This window comes from Stegodyphus dumicola, chromosome 9 (genome assembly GCF_044657685.1).
Source record: "Stegodyphus dumicola isolate Sdum_Otavi_A_Nest chromosome 9, ASM4465768v1".
NCBI classification, from domain to species: Eukaryota; Metazoa; Arthropoda; class Arachnida; order Araneae; family Eresidae; genus Stegodyphus; species Stegodyphus dumicola.
Genome location: NC_140776.1, coordinates 142,744,247 through 142,768,906, shown reverse-complemented (window position 1 = coordinate 142,768,906; position 24,660 = coordinate 142,744,247). Strand labels below are relative to the sequence as shown.

Here is a 24,660-nt window from a genome sequence, read left to right as displayed (position 1 = left end):
TAGCAACGCTTCTCAAAATAGCGACTCAGAAAAATGAGAGCATAAATTAGCATTTTGAGAGTTTTTAATTAATGTTTCTGCTAATTAAAATCGTATGAAGATGAGAATGGTTGAAATGTCTTCATAGGAATTTTTGGAATGCGGGGGGGGGGGGGGGGGTATTCGCTCTCGAAATTCACCTCCCCACCATTCTGGAGAAGATAATGCCACAAACAAACAGATGCTCACAGATTTTAATAGTATAGATCAGTTTTTTAAACTGTGGGTCACGGACCTGCAGCAGGGGTTCGGTAAAAATTTTAGCAGTTTTGATATTTCTTTAACTTATTATAATTTTACAGTTACCAAATATTTTTACACAATGTATCTGAAAATAGGTAAAGACAATACAGACAAAGAAAAAAAGGAATCGTTTCGACGCATTCTTTTTATAAGATAAACGTCAATTTTACTTTCTTTGCTCGCGATGCTGTCATTTCCTCTGTTACATATTTAAAATATTCACATTGTTCTATATTGTAAAATTAGAAATTGAAGTTAATGACCTAAAACTGCAATAGTATATTACAATAAAAGTGAAAAAATTGACAGTTTCACTCGCGTGTGTGTTGGATTCATGCAGTGCTTATCGGGAGAGGGGTGGGGAGATTTGCACAATGCTGCACAAAATGTTAGTAAATATTATGGGGTCCTGGGGTCGTGACTGAAAAAAGTTTAAAAAGCCCTGATATAGATTATGCCAACTTGAATAAAATAATTTCCATTGAAGAAACATTGAAATAATTTTGGAAACTGCGAAAATGACCTTTAATTTTTTTTTTTAAAGTGAGCATGTTACACAAAAAAAATTTCAGTAACTGAAATATTTGAAAAAAAAATTTACTTTGTGAGTAATTCTATGATATGTGATATCTTAAAATGTGAAATTAATCAAATATTAATTTCAGATATTAGATATATATTTGGTCAAAAACTTTGTTTAGAAACAATACAGATAAAACTTTATGTTAGTCTTTTTATCTTATATTACACAGCACCTTTTGTAATGCTGCTGTTTTGCACTAAAGCTTTGAGAAATTTGAACGAAAGGGTTACTGTCAAGGTGGCTTATAATATTGTGATATTATTACTTAATACTAAAGAGTGTAATAAAAAAACTGAACCCATGTTCAAATCTGGTGTGCATGATTGATAATTAAAAGTAATTGCACATATAATTTTAATATCATTATGTAAAGACCCAGCAACAGGGAGCAGTTATTTTAGCCTTTCCTTCCTTCCTAATCTGCTGAATTATTTTCCAAAATTTGTGTATTATTTTGAATGTAATGTGGAATTTATTTCTTTCCTGTTGGGTAGAATATCTTGTATTTGAATTTCTGCTGGTCTGCAATTGTAAGCATAGTCTTTATTCAATGCTTCTAAAATATGGGATAAAAGTTTGTGGCAAAGTAATTATTGATGCAGCCAATTTTCATTTCAACCTTAGTTGATAAGTGAAATGATGCCAAGTGGCGCAGCGGCACCACAAGTCCGAAGTTGGATCCTCGGGCTGGGTAAGGGTGACTCGGTCTTTCATCCATTCAGTGAGTCGATAAAATGAGTACTAAGTTCACTTGAGGACTAAACACCAGGAGTCCTGAGACAAGCTAACCACTTGTTTAGGACATATGCTCATGCATCCTGGTGTCCAGTGTAAGGAAAGCAAGTATCAGGGCATTGCAGGCCATGACCATAAGTACTTTTGCACAACTAAGTTTAATTTAATTAAGTGTAATATAAAAAACATCCATCACAGTTATGATTTGTTAAAAAAGTTATGATTAATTACTACCATGTTAATGAAACTTCAATATACAGCAGTGTGATTTCCATGATGCTTTTATGTACTAGAAGATGGAAAGTGCTTTATCATAATAATCTTCCAGATGATTTGCAGGCAGTTCGTTATGTTATTGTATGAGAACAAATATTTGTTCAGATTTTTCCACAATTTTTTTAGCAAAATCTTGTCTGATACAATCCATTTGAGTGACCATTTGGATTAAGAATTGGCAATTTTTCAGTAGCAGTTGCCAAGTGTTTTCAGTGTTATCCATTGAAAACTGTATCCATTCAAGCAGAGCAAAATTTATTGGGCTAATCACCATTCCTTTCTCATAATAAAATTGTCTGTACAGCAAGAAATGTTAGATCTTATTGATACTAGATTTCTTTTGTAGGCTATGCCTGTCATCATTATTTTTCATTGTATCATCCGTAAAAATTTTTTCTATTTCTTCCCATTGTTCAGTTTATGAACACTTAACCGCAATTATTGGCTATGTAAACTTGAACCAAAAAACTTGAGTTTAAACTCCCTTCCACAGACAAATAGTATTTTAATTAAATCAAGTTTGGATGTGTTGATCATTAATTCAAAATAATGTTAAATTCTTTTTCTTAGCTTTCCTTTCATGGATCAAAATTATCATCATCTAATTATAACAAAGACTATCAAAAGTAACATTTCATGAATTATATATCTGTATAATGTAATAAAATTTTTACTTTAGTATAAATGCACACATACATGCTTCAACTAAATTATTTCAATGACCAGTAATAAAGCCAGATTTGAGGTAATTTTTGACCAGCATCCTCTAATGCAGGAGTCTCCAAACTATAGCCCGAGAGCAGAATCTGGCCCACAAGCAATAACGATCCGGCCCGCCAGGGGTTTCTTTAAAATAATCTTATAAAATTTTAAGTAAATAGCATATACATTAACTATTTTATATAACAGCTGGTCTAGAAATGCATTGCCTATCATGCATGTTCTTTTTATAAAACATATTATAAACATTATACAACCATTTCTAAATTTACAATGAGTGAAATACAGAGACACTATATATAAAAAATGTCATATGGACACTCATGACTTCCTCATATGTCCTATTAAATTACACACATTCTTTGGCATATTCATTTAAACTTATTTGAATTTCATTAGAGATATATATCTTATTCAATCAATTCAATTCTCACTTCGTGGCAAAGCAGAAATAAAGAAAAAGTCAAAACATCTTCAAAGTAAGAGTTTAAAATGTAAACAAATGGTGGCTTCACTAGGCTCAGTAGCAGTTAAACAACTTTTAACTTGTGATAATTCTACAACTATTGCATGCAGATTAACTAATGTCGGAAAAACCTTAATCGGAATATAAGAACAACATAATTCAGTCTTTTTCAAAACAAAAAATGGACAATTTACAAACATATAAATATAGAAAACTGAACTCGCCGAGACAGGTTAGACTTTTGATGCAGCCGTTTGTAACCAAAAAGGGAGGTGCACAACTACATGTTATAGCAGTTCCCTATGCCAGGGGTTCTCAACTGGTGGTACGCTTGAGAAAAGTGGGTGGTACACAAAGAAGCAAAGTATTTTTAACTATTAAATTCAAAAATCAAAAACCAAACAACCTGATTGAGTTTTTTCTCCAAGATTCGTAAATTTATCCGATCTGAGCATTGTTCAATCGTGGTTCTTCCATGTTGTACGTTTCACAAATATTCTTTTAATAAAATTTGCCATAAATGATGTTTTGAAAAGGAGTGATAGAAATGGATGCTGTATTTAATAGGAAATAAAAATAAATTCCTATAAAAAGATAATAGTATCTCATTAATTCTCTTTGAGTTTATCTATTTATTAGCATGTCAGCACATTGTCGCCATTTCTGGGCTCGTGTTGCTCCATTTTCAATGAGAATAATTTTTTACCTCTTTTTGCTGTCTCTAACAGCAGGTATTTTGTGTTCTTGTTGCTTTGTATTCCTTACTTTTCTACGTGATTTGAGAATATCGTAGACTGTTTTTGAAGAATTCATAATATATTGTGCATTTAAATATTTGTGAAAAAATAATAAAACAAACCTAGATTTTCAAAATAGAAAAATGGATTGACTAAGCGGAAAAGTGACAATTCACAGGTGATAGATCTAGGACAATCTACTAGCACTACGAATATAAAAAAGAAAAGAAAAATTGTTTCTAGAAAATACAGTCAAAAGTCGTTAATTCGGACACCCGTAATCCGGAATGATCTATAATCCGGACCTCAAAGCTAAAATCTTTCTGCGCATGTGCCGCATTGACGCATGCGCATAGGCGTTTTACTCGTGCGCGCAAGACATTTACGACTGCGCATATGCATCTGCGCAAGTGCAGAATACGTTTTCGCGTGCGCGTTTAATGTATAACGGACGGTAAAAGCTAAAATTATCTAATTATCGATTTCAGCTAATGTTGATAATTGCGTTGTTCTTGAATCTTCAAATTGGATCCGGCTTATTATTTTTTGCAGACTGTAAGAGCAATTTTATAAAAGTAAGCTTGAACTTTCGATTATGTCAAATAGAATTTCCGATGCTGGAGCTCCCAAAGGATCTAGAAAACGAAAGTATGTTTCGATGTCCGTCAAATAAAAAACGCATTGCTACAAAAAATGGATAAAAGCATATCCTTTGTTTATCTAACCGTTCCGAAATCTGTTTATCAATTTCACGCTGCTCTGCGCGAGGGGGGGGGCACGTCGCGGCGCGCAATGAACTGGAAGTTGATCTGTCAACACTATCGTTATCTTCAGGGCAGATGTTTTTATTTTAGTCGGCTTATAATTCCTTACTAAATGTAGTATTTAATTTCGATGTACTCCGTCATGGATATGATTTAAATCAAATTCCTCGTCATTATAAATATCACGAATACAAATCACATAGTTTTCTGGTTGCAATTTTCTAATTTCAGCTATGAGTAAGGTATGCTTTACGCATCCGCGCGTTAAAAGAAATGTTTAATAAAGTAAACAAATAAATATTAGGCTTCTTTTTTGGTAAATTTGGATACCCTTTAGATCATAATTGCTCATTATTTTATAAATTACGGTTTCATATTTTTAATTTTATAATTTCTGCATGCCATCTTACCAGATTTAAACTAATGATCTATAATCCGGAAAAATCGATAATCCGGAATCGCCGAAGCCCCGACGAGTCCGGATTAAAGACTTTTGACTGTATAATGAAAGTTATTTATCATTTGGATTTACTTGGAATGGAGATGAAATGGACTTTGAACTCAATGTGTTGTTTGCCGTGAATTGTTTCTCAAAAGACATACTGAATCTAAGCATGCCAATTCAAAAGATAAATCTCAAGAATATTTTAAGAGGAAATTATTTGAGTTAAAAAATAGTAGACAAGTAATGAAAGATTTTGTTATTTCAAGTGACAAAATTTTGAAAGCTAGTTACCTAGTAAGCCTGAGAATTACTAAGACTGGGCAGGCTAACACTATTGGAGGAAACCTTATATATTACCAGCAGCTGAAAATATCGTTCTAACATCATGCAATCAAAAAGTGGCTAATGAATTTGATAATATTCCGTTATCAAATGATACAGTAAGTCGAGGAATTCATGAAATGGCAAATTCCATAAAAGAGACACTTATTCAAAAAATAAAACACACTGTGTATTTCGCATTGCAATTGGATGAAAGTACTAATATACCAAACTTTCTTTAATTATTACTTTACATACGTATCGGAAAATCTAAACAAATTGCTGAAGAGCATTTATTTTATGAATCTCTTCATGTTAGAGCAATTGCAAATGAAATTTTCAAAGTAATTGACAATTTTATGTCTGAGGGTGATATTCCTTGGAATAACGGCATTGCCATATGCAGTGACAGAGTCACTGCATATGGCAACATGCACAGTGATTTCTCAAACATTCCACAGTGATTCTCAGATTTCTCAAATAAAGTGTCTCACCTGAAACTATAAATTTACTCACTGCTCCATACATCGTGAAGCTTTAGTAGCGAAAACAATCCCTGAAAGCCTGAAAATCGTTTTAAATCAAGCTATGATACTTGCTAATTTTATTAAAAGCCGAACTTTAAATTCAAGAATATTTACGATTTTATGCCAAGAGATGGGCAGTGAACATGAAATGCTTTTGTTGCATTCGAAAGTAAGATAATTATCCAAAGTTTTAAATCCTTCTTTTGAACTTTGATTAGAAATTCCAATTTTCCTCTGTGATTCAAAATTTGAATTGCAAAAATGTTTATTTTGTGAATTATAGTTGGTTCATTTAGCATATTTAGCTGATATTTTTGGAAAGTTAAATTAATTAAATTTAACATTACAACGACAAGATGTTAATTTGTTTACCGATAGAGATAAAATAATGATAAAAAAACTCGAGCTAATATTTAAAGAATTGGATGATTATGGAAAAGAAAATTGGATTAAATTAAAATTATTAAAATTGGATAATTATGGATTAGAAATTCATTTTGTTTAAATATACCTGAAATTTTATCTCGTGAAGGAAAAGAACAATTGACAGAAATTTTGTGTGATCGAACTCTAACTGAAGATTTAAGAAATAACACACTTGTTAATTTTTGGCTTAAGCGAAAAAAAGAATTTAGAAACATTTCAAGCTATTAAATTTTCATTGCCTTTCTGCCCAATCTATCTATGTGAACAAGGATTTTCTTCCATGTTATATTTAACATGCTCACTGCCGATCCCCCACTGGCGCATGACTGGCATCAATGCTGAAGAACCAATCATGCTGTTACATGTGGTGTGGGATGATGTGCCAGATTCCAATCACGCGCTGGCGTGGGCAAAGCAATGTCTCATTGCTGATTTTCATGTTCATTCGGCATTATGTTTTGAATATATATGTTCGTATTGGCGTGGAGTGATGGCTAGGAGCTAGTTGTAAATGTATGTGGTTTCGACTGGAAACAGTTTCATTTCATGCAAAGATCATACACGAATAACATTCCGAAATATATAGTTTGCAACAATATCATTGTATCTGTCTTGTAATAAATTCACTTGTAATATATATATTTGTTTATGATAATATAGTTTCACACCAAAATAATGCATATTGTTACTTATTTTAATTGACTTTTAAGCTGCATTCAGAGACAGTATTGAGGTCATAAGTGGATTAAGCCGAGCTGCATTGCCATGCAGGCAGTCTGTGCTATGTCACAAAATCTGGTTTAGGGCTCTTGGTGTAAAGTTCGAAGTTTTCAACTTTATGCCAACTTGGGATAAGCATTGACCAATCAGAGCGAATGCATGAAACCCAAGTAAGGAAAACGGAGTGGGAAAGCTGTAGACACAACCACGCATGCATAAATTTAGCTTCTATAATTGGGTGTGGCTTAGGACCTGTGTCACAGATTTGAATAGAATTCCCACATTTTATTCCTTATGACTATGCCTCTGTGACATTTACGTCCCCATCTGAATGCAGCCTTAAATGCCAGGGTTCGTATGATCCTTAAGAGTCCTTAGATTTTTGGAATCTATTTTTGGTCCTTAAAAGTCCTTAATTTTGGCCAAAATCGGCAGAAGGTCCTTAATTTTAATCATCTGAAATTTGTCTTGTTTTTACGACTGCTGTTCTGAGTGTGAATTATCATTATGGAGAAATATTTTTGACAATTCCCTGACAAATATGATTATCTTTTGAATGGGTTCATGGGTTATAATTAATTTCTATTTTTAATGTAGAGTTTCTGAGCAAGGAGTCAAACATAAGCATTTCAAAATTATTTAATTTTTTTTTTTTTTTTTTCTAATGAAGAGCATATAAATAACTTTCTGCTTTTGGTGATGTGAATTCTTGTATTAAGCTGTTCTAAATTTGGTGACTTAACAACATTTTGGCGATTTTAAGATTAATTTCTATAGAAAATTAATTCGGAGATCAGAGAATTTTTTTACTATTTTTTTTGGAAACACAACATTGATAAATTTAACTAAAATAATGGCAATGTATTTAAATTACATTTAAATAAATAACATTAAAATAAAACATTTTTATTTTCTTTTGCTGTCACATTTTAACGCGGCATTACTTTCCATTTTGGCGACAGTAGTTTAAATCTGAAAAATAAACAAGGTAATAAATGCTATAAAGCACAGTTTACAAAACAATTCATAGCAAAATAGCTGTATAATTAATTAAAATTTTCTTCCTTTTAATTTTTTCATGGTAAGAATTTTTCCCATGTAATTGTCTCAGAATATTCAGAATTGCCAGAAAGTGCATCAGTTTTTTCTATAAAATTAATTTTACACTTTTTTTTTTTTTTTTTTAATATTTCTAGCCCTTTTTCTCTTGCAGAATTGTAGGGATAATTTTTCTTTAGGATTTTACACATTGCAACTTGGAAACCCACAATTCTAGAAGACTCCAGAAAAAATTGACAAAATGAAAATGTCTTCATTGTATTAACACATAATGGATGTATTTTGCAGAAAGTTTGTGATGAATTTCTTACATTTTGAGGAATTTTTGGAAGGACAATGAAAACAATGTTTCAATGTTGTACTTCTGATACTAGAAGTCTTTTTCTTAACATGTTTATCTTCAAAATATCAAAATCGTTTCTAATCTTACAGGCATTTATAAAAAAGAATTTTTCTATTAATAGAGAAATTGAAAATTGACAATTTTAAAAGATTCACCTTACATGTCTCAATGGATCATATACAGGGCTGATCCTAGGCATTTTCCCACCTGATGCAATCTCCTTGGATCCTAAATTCTAAAAGTTTTGCCATTTTTAGATTTTGTTGCTCGGTGTGTCACTAAATTCTAGAATTTCTGCCTCATCAGCCCTGAAAACCAACCCTTACTATACATCATTTCATATTTATCATTTCATATCAGCTTTTTCTTTACATTCTAAATGCATTTGATTTTTTAGAATAACAGAAATCTTTAACTCCAAAAATTCTAAAGGGAAGAGGAAACAAATTAAAGAAAGAAACTGAATGCATAAAGAGGAAGAAAATTATTTTTCGATGATATGCACAGTTATTATTATGCAAATTTACCAGTTGTTTATGTAATTTTAGCCTTTACCCCTTAGCTCCCCATTATTGTAAGGAAAGTTCCCCTTTCCTCACCATAATGCTTTTAAACTTTGGGACTGAAAGATATACATTTACCCTCCACTTGGATGTTGCATTAGTTTCTGCTAGCTCTGATAATTTGTAATTATTCATCTTTGCATAGTCGCCGCTAACATTTGAATTTGTTACGACGATAGAGTTACGGAGCCAGCTTTGATTAAAATTAAATTGAGTAGTCTTTGACTGCTAGTCCACATTTTTAGTTTGAATTTGACTGTTCTTATTTAATTGCATCACCACAAGCTGTAGTTGACTTTGTTAACATAGAAACGTACCTATATGTTCTAAGTTCTTTTTAATTAAAATGACTTTGTAGATACTTTCAGACATAGTGATAATTTGCTTCATGTCTTTAAGAGGTTTTGGACTATTTAACTTTTACTGGATCAAGTAAAACCTCGTTACGTACACTGTTAAGAGACTGGCAGATTAGGAGATAAAGCACACAGAAACTAATGGGAACATTGGTTTGTGTATTGAAACAGATTTTTAATTGTTAGGAAAGATGTTTAAGGAGAAGAAAATTGATATAAATTAAGCTAAAATGTTTGGGAAGGCTTCAAATTAAAAAGACTCGTAAATATTTTGTTATGTGTTGTTGCTACAAGACATAAAAAGCTGCAAACATTAAAAGCTACAAAACATGAATGTTTTGTAGTTGTAAGCCATACTCTAAGTGTTTCTGCCTTACATACTGGTCTCAAATCAACTGAACTGATGCTGATCAGAACTTTGGAAATTGCATGTATGTTTCTCAACTATACTTAAAATGTTCGTGATTTAGCAATTTTTCTTCAGACTGTGCAAGGGCCATAAAAATTGTAGGTGATTAGCCAAAAATTATGCAGTATTTATAGAACTCATTCAAAAGCAAAATCTTTAAATCATCTTTGCAACAACATTTTCCCACTAGAGCCTGTGGATGTCTCTGAAATATATATACAGTCAAAAGTCTTTAATCCGGACTTGTCGGCACTTCGGCGATTCTGGATTATCAATTTTTCCGGATTGTAGATCATCAGTTTAAATCTGGTAAGATGGCATGCAGAAATTATAAAATTAAAAATATGAAACCGTAATTTATGAAATAAAAAGCAATTATGACCTAAAGGATATCAAAATTTTGCAAAAAAAAAAAAAAGCTTAATATTTATTTGTTTACTTTATTAAACATTTCTTTCAACACGCGCATGCGTAAAGCATACATTACGCATAGTCGAAATTAGAAAATTGTGACCAGAAAACTATTTGATGTGTACTCGTGATATTTATAATGACAAGAAATTTGATTTAAATCTTATCAAAGATGGAATACACCGAGATGAAATACTACATTTAGTAAGGAATTATAAGCTGAATAAAATAAAGATAAGGGTAGTGCTGACAGATCAACTTCCAGTTCATTGTGCGCTGCGTCGCCCCCCCCTGCAGAGCAGCATGAAATTGATAAACAGATTTTGGAATGATTAGAGAAACAAAGGATATGCCTTTATCCATTTTTTGCAGCAATTCCACTTTTTGTTTGATGGACATCGGAACATGCTTTCGCTTTGTAGATCCTTTGGTAGCTCCGGAATCGGAAATTCTTTTTGACACAATCGAAAGTTCAAGCTTACGTTTATAAAATTGGTATAACATTTTACAAAAAATAATAAGCCTGATCCAATTAGAAGATTAAGGAACAACGCAATCTGCAACATTAACTGAAATAGATAATTAGATAATTTTAGCTTAGCTTATACCATCCATTATAACACGCATATAACATTAAACGCGCATGCATAAACGTATCATGTGCATGCATAAAGGTATTATGCATGTGTGTTAATGCATTATGCGTTGATGCATGCGCAGAAAGTTTGTAGCTGTGAGGTCCGGATTAAAGACTTTTGACTGTAATCAGTTATCATCATTATAAATGAAATTGAGCTGTACTTTTCAAGATTTGAGTTCTTATTTATCTTCTTTATAAAACTGTATATGCTTTGAACAGTTCTATGACAAAAGCCCACATGAAAAGAAACTCGATTATATACTTAAGGAAAATTATGTGCATGGATAACAGGAGCTGCCGTAGGTGAAAGCTACAACAGCTCCTGTTGTAGCTTTCACCTACAACACGGGTGAATAAAAAAACACGGGGATCCTTTGGTAGCTCCGGAATCGGAAATTCTTTTTGACACAATCGAAAGTTCAAGCTTACTTTTATAAAATTGTTATAACAGTCTGCAAAAAAAATAATAAGCCTGATCCAATTAGAAAATTAAGGAACAACGCAGTCTGCAACATTAACTGAAATAGATAATTTTAGCTTAGCTTATACCGTCCGTTATAACACGTATATAACATTAAACGCGCATGCGTAAATGTATCATGTGCATGCATAAAGGTATTATGCGCGTGCGTTAACGCATTATGCGTTGACGCATGCACAGAAAGTTTAAGCTTTGAGGTCAGGATTATGGACGTCCGGATTAAAGACTTTTGACGGTAATCAGTTATCATCATTATAAATGAAATTGAGCTGTACTGTTCAAGATTTGAGTTCTTATTTATCTTCTTTATAAAACTGTATATGCTTTGAACAGTTCTATGACAAAAGCCCACATGAAAAGAAACTCGATTATATGCTTAAGGAAAATTATGTCCATGGATAACAGGAGCTGTTGTAGGTTAAAGCTTTGGTGATTAAAAAAAATGGAGATAAAATTATTACTAAGAGAAATGAGTATGTAAAAAGAATAGATAAAATTATGATGGTTGTTTAAAAAAACTATTAATTAACAGCACTATGCTGTTTCCGTGGAAGCGATTCTGTGATTGCATGTAACGATAGCCTATGTCATGCTTTGTTGATATGAGTAAAACTATTGTGCAGTGTGCATCTCTTGTTTATACAAAAAGTTTGCTATTTTCATTGAATGAAGAAGCAAATTTCACAGCATTTAGTACTGTCTGGCATTTCTTCTTTGAATGGAAAAAGATCCCGAGTTCTTAAAAAGAAAATCACCATTGATAAGTACAGGACCAGATGTCAGAATCCCAAATCAAAGGAACTGTCTAGTGTATGGAAGTACATCTGCCACCATTCTCCAAAATATTGGGGTTTTGTTCCTAAAAAAAAATTTGTTTTTTGATTGTCTGTGGCCACCCTTTTGTGATTCTCCATTCAGTACTGGCTCTGAGATATGTAAACTGTAAATGAAGATATTTATGTTTTCATTTTGCAAATCCATTTCAAGGCAGTAGTTCACACTCAAAAAGTTTTTGTTTGTATGGTATGCATTTTTGTGTATAATGTCATGATATGTTTGTGAAAAGAGTCCACTGTTGATCTTTCAGATTTTTTTACGTTGGATACTTTAGATTGTTGTTTCCCAACCTTTTCACTCTTATGGAACCCTTATAATAATATTCAAGTTTTGTTAAAGCCCAGCATCCATGTAACAGTATTTTTTCTTAACATTTTTTATCAACAATCATTAATCAAAAAACGGCTCTCATTTTAGTTGCTCATTTCTTTTCTTCCCCAAAAAAGGGCAATTACATGTAATTTCGTGTTATTCAAAACATAACTAAGTCCAGATAAATAATAGATTTCTTAAGTCACACCTGTTTTTTGAAACGTAAATGTTGATTTCAGGGTCTGATTTTTTTATATACATACACAGATTTTTATCTTCTACACGAAGGAGACTTTTATTATAATTCTTAATACTTGTTAAACAAGTAAAAGAAACACAAGTATGATGTTGAAAACTGCAGCAATATATTAATTGCTTTCCAATGAATTGATAGATACTCCCAACGGAAATCCAGAGTTTATCCAAAACCATGTCATTAAATCTCATTTCCAGTGAACCATCCGATTGTAAGTCTTAAGAGTTTTTTTTTTTTTAAAGTTAGGTCTGAGGCTGATTGAAGTGCGAGAGAATGGTTTCTTTGCTCAGATGTATAATTCTGTTGACAGGGATGGAAAATATTTTCCTAAAATGCTCCTCTAGACGGGATACAATAAATTAAAAATTTTTGGCATCCATTTTCACTTTTTAGTTTCATCGGTAATTCAACCATATCAAGATTCCCTTTTACAGCATGATCTTTCCATAAGTTTAATTTGTTTTAAATCTCAAAATCTTGTCACTCAAGTTAGTATATTTTCAGTGTTGTCTTGCAGTAACTTGAACGCAGTAACTTGAATGTCTTGCAGTAATTTGATTCAAGTGATGAAAAATACACTCACTTCCAAAAGTTGAGCACGGGGAGGAAAATGCTAATTTCCGGAAACCAATCAGTATTGAAGGGGATGCAATTTGCTGTATAGGTAGATGGAAGTATCCAAATATGTTAGGTAACAGCCAATCGTGCTTTCATGTCAAGAAATATGCAAAAAAGGCAGTCTTATAAGAAGCCATCTTTATGAAAGGTTACAGAAGTTGATTGTAAGTGCTGATAGAAGGTGTTTAAAACTTCCGTACAATTTGTTTTCAAGACATACGTGTTTCTATGACTTCCAGAAGACGAATGGAAGATTCTGAGCGCTAGCGTGCTGTGGGGCGCATTGAAGCAGGACAGTCGATCACAGATGTTGCTGTTTTCTTCAGCGTTCATCATTCTGTAATTTCACGTTTATGGAAACAATTCCAAACCACACAGACAGTTGTCCGAAGGCCCGTAGCCCAAGGGTTACAACCCCCCACGGAAGATCGATATATTGCTATTGTAGCCAAGCGTAATCGCAGAGCGACCTCCAGATGTGTGACATCTATGGTTACAGCGTCAATTGGTAAGGCAATATCTGCAGCTACTGTACACCAAAGATTAAATATGAGTGGACCGTATGCCCGGGTACCTCCAGTTTGTGTTCCTCTATTCGTCCAATCAAGAGGGGCACGATTACAGTGGTGCCAGGAACATGTCAAGTGGAATGTGTTTGACTGGGGCAATGTCATGTTTACTGATGAGTCAAGTTTTACTCTGGAGCCAGATGACAAGCGTATAAGGATATGCCGTAAACCACGAACATGCAATCAGTCCCAAAACATCACTGAACATCATGCATTCCGAGGCGGAAGCATTATGGTGTGGGCAGGGATTTCATAGGATACTGCACATCTTTAAACGGGGTTCTTTGATGGCTGTCTGGTATTGAGATGAAGTCCTAAAACCTGTTGTGAGATTGTACGCTGTAGCAGTTGGCCCTACTTTTGTTTTAAGGGATGATAACGCACGTCCCCATGGAGCTGACATCGTCGATGACTACGTGGAGAGTGAAGGGATTGCGCGTATGGCGTGGCCAGCATATTCGCCTGACCTTAATCCCATTGAAAATCTTTGGGATGCTCTCAGCCGTGCTGTATCTTCACGTTTCCCACCTACAGACACTCTTATTGAGCTGGAAACTGCTCTACAAGAAGAATGACGATTGCTTAATTCTGCGGTGGTTGACCACCTAATTGAAAGCATGGTCACAAGGTGTAAACTTTGTATACAGATGAGGGGGGGGATCATATACCCTATTAATGTCCTTTTTTTCATTTTATGCTGTTTATTTTCATTTTATACATAATTCTGTTAAAGTCTCCAGTATATCAGTATCTGATAACTTACAAAAATTTAATATTGTTTTCTTTTCTGTATATAATTATTGATTTTGTTTTATGCATAAATATGTATGCTACTTTCCTGCCAAAATCAATCAAAGCAGTATTTGTTGATTTTTTTGCATTTTACATCTTCGTGCCTTACTTTTGGAAGTGAGTGTATCTGCTAAATGAGCTAGCATCTGTTTCCACATTTGATCGATAAAACATTTAGTAAAATCTTGTTTGTAGTTATGTTGAAAATATGCATGCATTTCTTCCTTTAGCTCAAAAACCCTGTTAAAAACTCTGCCTCTAGCTAACCACCGAATTTGTCTATGAGACCAGATTTGTGTTCTTTTATCCATATTTTTACAGAGCTTTTTAAAAAATTTGGAGTGAAGTGGCTTTCATTTAATGAAATTTACCATTTTTATAATATCAAATGTAGTTCATTATCAAGAGATTTTGACATCAATATTTCTTTATTTAATAAAGCAGTGTGTAGAGATGACATTGGCATTTTTTTTTTATTTTTACAAAAGGCTTTATAATTTAGAGTTAAAGCCTTTTGTGGAGTGTATTTATATATTTAGAGTTATAAAGCCTTTTGTGGAACCAACTATGGAAGTAGCACCATCCATACAAATGCCAATATAATTCTTCTAAGAAAGACTTCCCTTCTCCTCCAGACATGCAGATAAAATATTATCTATTCCTGTACTAGTTTCAAATCATTCTTTATAGCAGAGGAAGTTTTCTAGAATTTCTCCCTCATTAAAAAAACTAACAAATGTGTAAAACATAATATTTGTTGGTTAAATCTGTTGACTCGTCCAGCTTGAAAAATTAACATTTTTCAGTTTATCACACAAAACCTCTGCAACATCATGTGACATCATTATACATCACCTTACTGCATTGTTCAATTTCGTAATATTTTCAATTTTATTTCTTCCAACATTTCAGCAACTAGAATTTTATATGTGAGCATTATCAGACTTTCACCAATTGTGTGATTTTTTTTTTTTTTTTTTTTTTTTTTTTTGTTTTCAGTCCAATAAGCTCTGCTACCAACTTGCTTCCTGAGCTATTTCACTCAGGTGTGAGTGTGTTTACAAACGCTGTGTTCTATTTCTTTTGAGATTTTAAAATAATCAACAGTTTTAGTTTCTATATTACAGTACAAAGTTCATAATCCAGACTCATCGGGACTTCGGCGATTCCGAATTAGGGGTTTTTCTGGATTATAGATCATATAATATAAATCTGGTAAGATGGCATGCAGAAATTATACAATTAAAAAAATGAAACCGTAATTTATAAAATAAAGAGCAACTATGATCTAAAGGGTATCAAAATTTACAAAAAAAAAAAAAAAAAAGCTTAATATTTATTTGTTTACTTTTTTTAAACATTTCATCACTTTGTCATGATCGTAACTTTTAGCATAACGAACCTTTTTTCTGTTAGTCATTGCAAGTGGGGTGTCGGAATCCACAAAATATTCAAAAAGTTCATTTTTCTTTTTGCTTATGTCATATACAGATGACTTTCCAGTGACATACTCCTCACATAATTTTGAGACGGATATGCATATAATTTTGAGACTATTCTGCAGCAATTTGATGGACATCGAAACATGTTTTCCTTTGTAGATCCTTTGGCAGCTCCAGAATTTGAAACTCTTTTTTAAACTCTTTATGTAAACGCATTATACGTTTACGCATGTGCATAAAGTTTGTAGCTTTGAGGTCCGGATTATATGGACGTCTGGATTAGAGATTTTGTACTGTAATATGATTTGTCATGAAATGTCTGTTTAATTTTGTTGGGAGTCATTGCTATATTAGAAAGTTTTACCACATTGGAAGAGGACATTCTGGATCATCAATCCATGTGTGAAGCCTACTGATAAATAACTTTTATTGTAAGGATGAATCTCTTTTTTTTTTTTTTTTGGGGGGGGGCACCTCTTTCTTGCCACTCTTTTGAAATTTTTTATGAGATTCTAAATTTTCATTGCTAGTCTCTTCAGAATTATCTAGATTGTGTGTCTTCAAGTATCGCCACATTTTAATCATTGAAATCAACAGAAAATTAAAAAAATTATAAACAAAATAGAATAAAATGCTAATAAAATAGTACTAAAAATAATACTAAAATAAAAAATATGCACTGGCATTTTGTTTTACAAACCACATGATCTTATACTTCTTGCATCACACATGCATACACAGTCACTCTAGATTATAGTCCATGACAATTTGAAAAACTGCCTTTGGTTTCATTCTTTGCATACATAGCTGACTCATGTTGCATCCATAGCATTGCAGTGCCAAGGTACAGTTTAACGAAAATTACAAAAGTGCTTAGTATTTGACTATTTCCAATGAAACTTAGTCAATAAATGTTTTCATTTTTATTTATGCTAATTTTTCATGTTGAATTACTTCTTTTTATCCTCGACTAAATTTTAAATGGGGATGGTGATTGTTAAGAGGTAATTTTTTTAATTTCAGATATGTTGTATTTATTAGCAGATTTATACATTTTGTTTAAATATAGTCTGCTTAAGCCACTTTTTACTTCCTTGTATGAAGCAAAGGAATTATTGTAATCACAAAAAATTCAGATATCTTATTTGAAAGCAAATATCCATTTCAGACACTTTTTGAAATCATTTGAATGAAGTTTTTGTGTTTCATCTGTATGTACATACAGAATAAAGGACTGTTTTTGTCAAAAAGGATTGTAAAATGAATTCAGAAGAGATTTTTTTCTGTATGTATGTACGGTACCTATATATGTATAATATCGTATACCTCGAGAACCAGTAGCTGTAGAACGTTGAAATTTTGTGTATTGGACTGTTGACATGCAGTTGAGCCTCTTCCTCTTTTGCTGCAATTGGCTGCAGTAAACACATATAAATATATGTATATGAAATGTAGAATCTCATACATTATTTGTGTTGTGCAGCCGGGGCAACAGGAATGAGACAACTTTTGGAATATAAAATGATACGTTTATTTTAGCATCCATCTCACAAGCGTTCCTCCTGTACCTTGAGGAGAAGCCCTATTTATAGATATGTGTGCATCATGGTGCTCATGCAATCAGCGATATTAATTGAAATCACAAGGTGATGCTATCTTCTCATCAGGAGTGTTCAAGGACTTTATGTAATATGACAGATTTATGAGCTTGGCGATTTGGCAATTTAGGTAGAGAATTGCCAACACATTATTGAGGAATATGACTAGAATTTAATTTTAATTTAATCAATTGATTTAAAAATATCATTTCATATATATATTTTCCCACTCTGTTACCAGGCTCGGTGAGTTTAGTTTCTTTATTCTTGTATGTTAGTAAATTATGCATTTTTGCAAAAGGGATTAAATTTTGTGGTTTTTATATTCCAGTTAAGGTTTTTATGTCTTTAGTTAATCTGCATGCAGTTCTTGTAGAATTACCAGCAGTTTAAAATTTTAAGCAGTTTAAAATTCCCCATTTTGTTTAATGGACTTCGAAACATACTTTCACTTTGTAGATCCTTTACATATTAGTAAATATATATCAGAAATTCTATTTGACATAATCGACAGTTCAAGCTTACTTTTATAAAATTGCTCTAACAGTCTGCAAAAAATAATAAGCCGAATCCAATTCGAAGATAACTGAACAATGCAATCTGCAACATTAACTGAATTAGATAATTTTAGCTTAGCTGTCCGTTATACATTAAACGCGCATTCGTAAACGTATTTTGCGCATGCGCACACGTATATTCGCAGCCGTAAAGGTCTTACGCGCATGCGTCAACGCGACGCATGTGCAGAAAGTTTGTAGCTTTGAGGTCCTTATTATGGATGTCCGAATTAACGACTTTTGACTGTACATGTCAAATTATGAAAGTTATCTACATTTTGAAATAGAAATTATGACTGTTAACATTAGATTTTGAGACGCATCATGAATAATTTTTTTCGTAGAATCATATTAAAAATAATGAAGTTTTGTTAGCAGTATTAATGATAGTTTAAATAATTATATTCTTACTGCTTTCATTCTCAGTGCTATATCATCGAGTGCAATTTCCATTAATCATTTGTGTAGCTATTTTCACGATCAAGGTGGTACTTTCAGTGTGTCTGATGTCAGCATAAAAGGCAACAACATTATTTTAGTATTTACTTTATCTTCCTACAGTAAAGTTTTTTTAATACATATTGTTATGAATTTTGTGCATAGATAGATAATTTTGATGAAATTATGTGTGAAATTGGTATATTTTTGTATAATGCAACATGAAAACCTGAGAGACATAATGCAATGCTGGAAAAATAAGAATACAAGGACAAGTCTATTTAACAATGAGTAAATAGCTGTCTCTCTTATTTGGTAAGATATTGCCAAGCTAGCAATTTTTTTGTGACTAATTTTTGTCTTCAGATTTGGCGAGAAATCGCCAAAAGTTCCAAACTTGGTGACATTTTGCTCTGGTCCCTGTCCACCATAATATGTATTGTAATTGATTTGATATGTAACTTGCAACTGTATTTGGCCCTCGTATGCCTGTCAGTAATTTCGAGAAGCAGAAAGTACTAGAAATGTCACAGTGTTATAGTATTATAAATACTTGAATAACCTAAATCATGCAATGTAAAGCAAATTTAAAACAATTTGGAGTTCTGTATGAATGATGCTGCCATTCAACATAAAAATCCTGGAAACTCCTGGTTTTGGGAACAAGATCTTCACAATTTTTCATATTTCAATGTTATGCAGCTGTAATGAGTAGTTACTGTAAGACAGATGATGTGGCATTCTACAGAAATACTTGCAGTCATAACGATATGTTGTAAATGCAGAATGATGTTGCATTGATGTCTGAAATAAAAAATATCCCTTTTAATTTTAATTAACGTACACTTTTAAGCCAACATAAATAACTGGGCACTGAAAAGGGCTATTCCAGAAGAACTACATTGGTATCTATTATAATTTTGAGATATAAGAGGGGCAGAGTAGCAGGTTAGGTAGGCCAAGAAGCAGAAAGCAAAGTAACATATTTCAAATGGAAACTTAGTTGAAAAGGAAGATTTTGTTTTGCAATTGTGACTTTTAATTCCAAATTAGCTGCATCAGAATGATAAGTAAAAGATGGAAAGGATTAAATTAGAAAGTTTAGAGACCATTATAAATTAAAATTATAATTTTTATTTAGATATCTTTTATATCTCTCTTTATATGTATATGTGTGTATGTGTGTACATGTAATAAAATTAAAATTAAAAGTTGAAAATAATGCCCTTATAATAGTTTTGGATATCTTTTCAGAATTTCCTTATATTTTTTTAATACTAGTCCATTTCGCTAAACAGTTCCCAATTTTGTTTTCTTTTGAAAAAATGACATATTTAAGTGGATAGAGCTATTAGTGATTTATGACTCATTAATTCTGATCTTTCTTTTGGTTGAAACATCTTTCAAGTTTTAAACTAGATGAGTGTACAGATAATTCTGAAAAATTCTTCTTTTCAGAAAAGGGATCTTAATAATTTTAATTTTGGTTATCTTAAAGTTATTTGCTCATCTGCTTCATAGTATCTATAATAAGAATTAATGATGATTTTTTGTAATTTAAAAAATGAATTTTCAATAAATGTTCTTCAGTTTATGAGTATGTTGCTTCATATATTTGTTGAAATTTGTTAAATTTCAGTTTTTCTCTTCCGTATTGGAGTCATTTTTATTTATAACTATGTATAATTTTAAAATTACTGATATCCTTTTACAAAGATAATTGCAGCTGTGTACGACGTATGATAAAATTATTGGGTATTTAAAATAAAAAGAATCGGTGGTAGCATATGTTTAATCTGCAAACGGGTGCACTGTATCCAGTGGACCTGTTTGATTAAACAAACCTTTCTCAAAGCACACCTATTTCACCCAAGTTGTTGAGGTCCAGTGTAGTCATGTCTGAGGTAGTGCTTTCGCTGGGGCTTTGAATTCGTAATCTTGTTTTTGATCAGATCAGTCGCAGTGCTGTTACATAATTGATTTGGGATAGTATAGAGAGTAGCACCTGTCACGTAATTTATCATACAAGAAAGAAATTTTGCAAAAGTTATTAGATCTATCAACTGCTGAAGAATCTATTGTAGAAAATGAGGATGGAAGTTACCATGAATTGTTTAGTTCATATGAATCTGATTCAGAAATGGATATACATTTTAAAAATGAGAGTGAAAAGGACAGAAATTGCATTATTGGAAAAAAAATTATCAGAAACAAAACAAAAAAAAAAAAAAAAAAAAAAAAGAGTGTTTTCCCTGCCGTTTGCATAGAAAAATGAAAACTCGCTGTACCTAATGTGAAAAATATTTGTATTTGGAACACATGACAACACTTTGTTCAACGGGCTGTTAATATTTGCTTTTGTATTTTTTCTCCATGTAGTGCTTATAAAGAATCAATACATAGTAACGGTATACTATTTTGTTTTCTATAACGATGTATAATACGATTTTCTGTTCCTTTAAGAAATTTTATTTCATAAAACCATTTGGAGAAATTAAAAATTTTGATGAGCATATTTTTTAAGTTTGATCATGAAATTTATTATTGGAATAGACTCAAAACTTTTTCTGAAAATTTACAATTTTTTCTTCAAAACACACGAATTGGGTTTTTTTTTGGATCCAGTGCACGACCTCACGTAACTCATATGAGTGCGCATGCTCCCGGGTTAAAGCAAAAATATGCACAGTGAAGCTGCTTGGCACTCGTTAAATTTGATCATGGATGCTGCATATGTATCATATAACGTTCCATGTCACTTTGCTTATTTATAGATGTGCTTTGAGTAAATCTGTTAAACGTCTTGTTATTTGCATTCACCAAGGCAAAGAAAATTGAGCTGATAATTACACTAAATTTTGCCAAAAACTTGCTCTTGCTTATTCAAATAGTTAAGCTGAGTTGTAGGAAGTATATGGGGAAGGTAGTATGAACTGTATTTGAGTTTATAAGTGGGCCATATTTTTCCAACGTGATTTAGAATGTGTCGGAATTCAACACATGGACAAAGGTTCTCAAAGACTTGTAATCGAAGAAAATGTCCAATAGATATGGTTAGTGTTGGATAATTGATGAATCACTATGTATTAGATATTTGAAGCTTTCAGCTTAAGTTACAGTTGTGTTCAGTCAGTTCTTGCCCAAGATTTGTATATGTGGTGCATGTCTGTGAAGTACGTGCCAAAATTTGCAGCTGACAAAAAAAGAAAAAAATGTAAGATATGTCCGTGGTTTTGCCAAGCATAGTAAAAACTTTTTAAAAATAGTTGTAGTAAATTCTAGAACTGTATCTGTAACCTTGAAACCAATGTTCAGTTTGTTGGCTGGAAGATCCCAGCCTTTCTGAGATCTGAGAAATTATAAAAGAATGGAAGTCCAAAAACAAAAGGACTACTGACCTTTTGTTTTGGGCAAGGTTATTGTTCATTATGCATATTTTCGATCTGGCCAGGCAGGAACCCGACTATGTTATCGTGAAGTGTTGACATATTTGAAAGAAAACCTAAAATTGCATGGGTCTGATGAGTGGCTCATTCACCCTGATAAAGTACCTACCCATTTAGCTCAGCTTCTGTAGCAGTTTTTGGTCAAGCACAAAATTCTTCAGAATCAAGAGCTACTATGTACCCAGATCTCATCTTTTGTGTTTTTTTTTTTTTTTTTTTTTTTACATCTTTTCAGAAGGTCCATTTGAATGAGAGGATATTTCAAGATGTCGAAGAAATCTAAGAACATAATGAGGCAGCTGCGTACTGTCTTAAAGAAGAAAATGCTTTTAACAGTGAAAGCAGTTGCAGATAAAATGTGTAATATCAAAAAGAGACTAATTTGAAGGAGATTAAATATCAAATTTCTAAATGTTTGTTTTTTAATAGGACCAGTCCCGATACATTTTTGTCATACTTTTCGTGTATTATAGCAGTAATGTAAACCCACTGGTTGGTAGTAATATGCGAGGTGTGGAAATTCATAGCTATGTAAGTGTGCAAAAACCTTAAATAGAAGCCTACTGATTGGCGCCCAATCAGTGGGGATATGTCCACGAGCAAGGGGGAAAAGTCATCATTCATACTTTCAAATAATTTTAACAAAGTGTGTAAACCATATTTTCATTATTATTGCTTATAATAAACACACCAAATTTCAGAACGTGTCAAAATGTAAATTCATGTATATCTTAGGAAATTTTGAATAAAAAAAAAACTCTATTTTTTTGCAGGTATGCTTACATCTAGTTTAAGATGATGGCAAAACTTTTATAGGCTATAATTCAAATTTTTTTCCGAAAAATTTATACGAATTATTTAAAAAAAAAATAAAATAAGGGCGAATTTTATTGGGAATGAACCGAAATTTCAAACTGTGAAAGAGGGAATCAAGTAAGTTTAATAAAAAAGAGATATTAATAAATATACATGAAATTAAATTAACATTGAGGAGCTAAAATTTTGAGAGCTAATTTTTTAAAAACTACTTTTGTGATTTTTACAAAACTTGGCACTTTGGCATAATTTGAGTTGTAGAATCGAAATATAGAAAAAAATTGGCATGTCATTTCAGAAAAAGTCCGATTTTTGTGTCAAAATACCTATATTAAAACAATGCTATATATAAATCTAATACACATTCTAAGTCATGCTTTCGAGACATGAAAAACTCAAGTTGAATGTTGTCAATCGGCTCAGTAGAAGGGAAGATATCGAATTGTTGCCCTTTTTTTTTTTTTTTTTTTTGCGAAGTGTGCATAGATTGTCTAGCATTGCAAGAAGTGTGGGAGGACACTGTGTAACAGCATAAAGTGGTAATTTTTACAGAAAAACTGTGTTTGCTGTGTTGCAAAATAAATGAAAAAGTTACAACTATCTTTATTATGACATATATTTGTTATTATATGAACAAAAGGCAAATTAACAATTTGTGTAGTAAAATTCTTTTAAAAATGCACCAGTGATTTTATGCATTTCTGTGCTGTTTGCATTAGTGTACATTTAGAAAAATTATAGTTAAATCCCAATATACCAGGGTAGTGCCACAGTTAACTCAAAATTACAGTTAATTCAAGTGAATTAAAAAAAATGCATGAAAGAGGAATAATCTTTTTATAATTAACCAAGAACTACTGTAAGCAATTTGCTTGTATTTTCAAGCAGTTTAATTTGGAGAATAAGTTTGTTTGGTAACATAAGTTAAATAAGTATTAAAAACAAAAAGAACGTATTTGTAACAAAAATTTAACATCGTTAGAATGTGAAAAACCAAATTAGAAGTGGCATTAAAGTTAATATTTATTAGAGAACTTAAGTAGTGGTATTAAGTTTGTACTCAGAAAGCAATGTTTTGCTTTTTGTTGTAGTATGCTTATGTTTTTTGGATTATATATAATTCAGCTTTCTACTAATGCAGATGAAAACTGTTCCAAAATGTAACATCTGCTATCACTGCTGTTATTCCATGCACATTTTTCCTTGTATTTTCGACAGGCAATTTTCTTTTATGCTGATGTTTTATGGTAGTTATCTTTCCACTGTCCCATAATGAATAAACATAACTTTATAAAAAGTTGTACCTGAGTTAATCTGCATCCCAGTTAATTAGAAGTTGTTTGTGTATTTCTGAAAATTTCTGAAGTTTACTGTCTTTAAATCACTATATAAAGTTTATCTGATAGTTAATTTGATCTTAAAAGTATTTTTATAATCCTTTCTTAGTAATTATTTTATGTCTTTTAAGGTGTTCCATTCCCTCCTAGTCATAAACTTACTATAGCAGAAGTTTTTGACCCAAAGACCTCAAAACCTCGCACAGATGTATTAAAACAGCATTTTGTATTAGAAGGCCGTATAGAGGAAGCTGCAGCGCTCAAAATTATCAATGAAGGAGCAGCACTTTTACGGCAAGAAAAAACTATGATAGATATTGAAGCTCCTGTTACAGGTATGCATTTCTGTTTCCTAGAATTTAGATTTTGTCTTTTATG

General features: G+C 32.1%; 1 protein-coding gene across 2 annotated transcripts in view; it reads left to right on the top strand.

Moving 5' to 3' along the window:
- The window catches only part of LOC118183017 (serine/threonine-protein phosphatase 2B catalytic subunit 2-like), an 86,792-nt gene that overhangs the window by 12,531 nt on the left and 49,601 nt on the right, over positions 1-24,660 (top strand). For both annotated transcript variants that reach the window (XM_035352416.2, XM_035352415.2), the window contains exon 2: positions 24,414-24,617. In XM_035352416.2, coding sequence (XP_035208307.1) covers positions 24,414-24,617 — 204 coding nt within the window. The remainder of the gene's footprint in view (positions 1-24,413; positions 24,618-24,660) is intronic.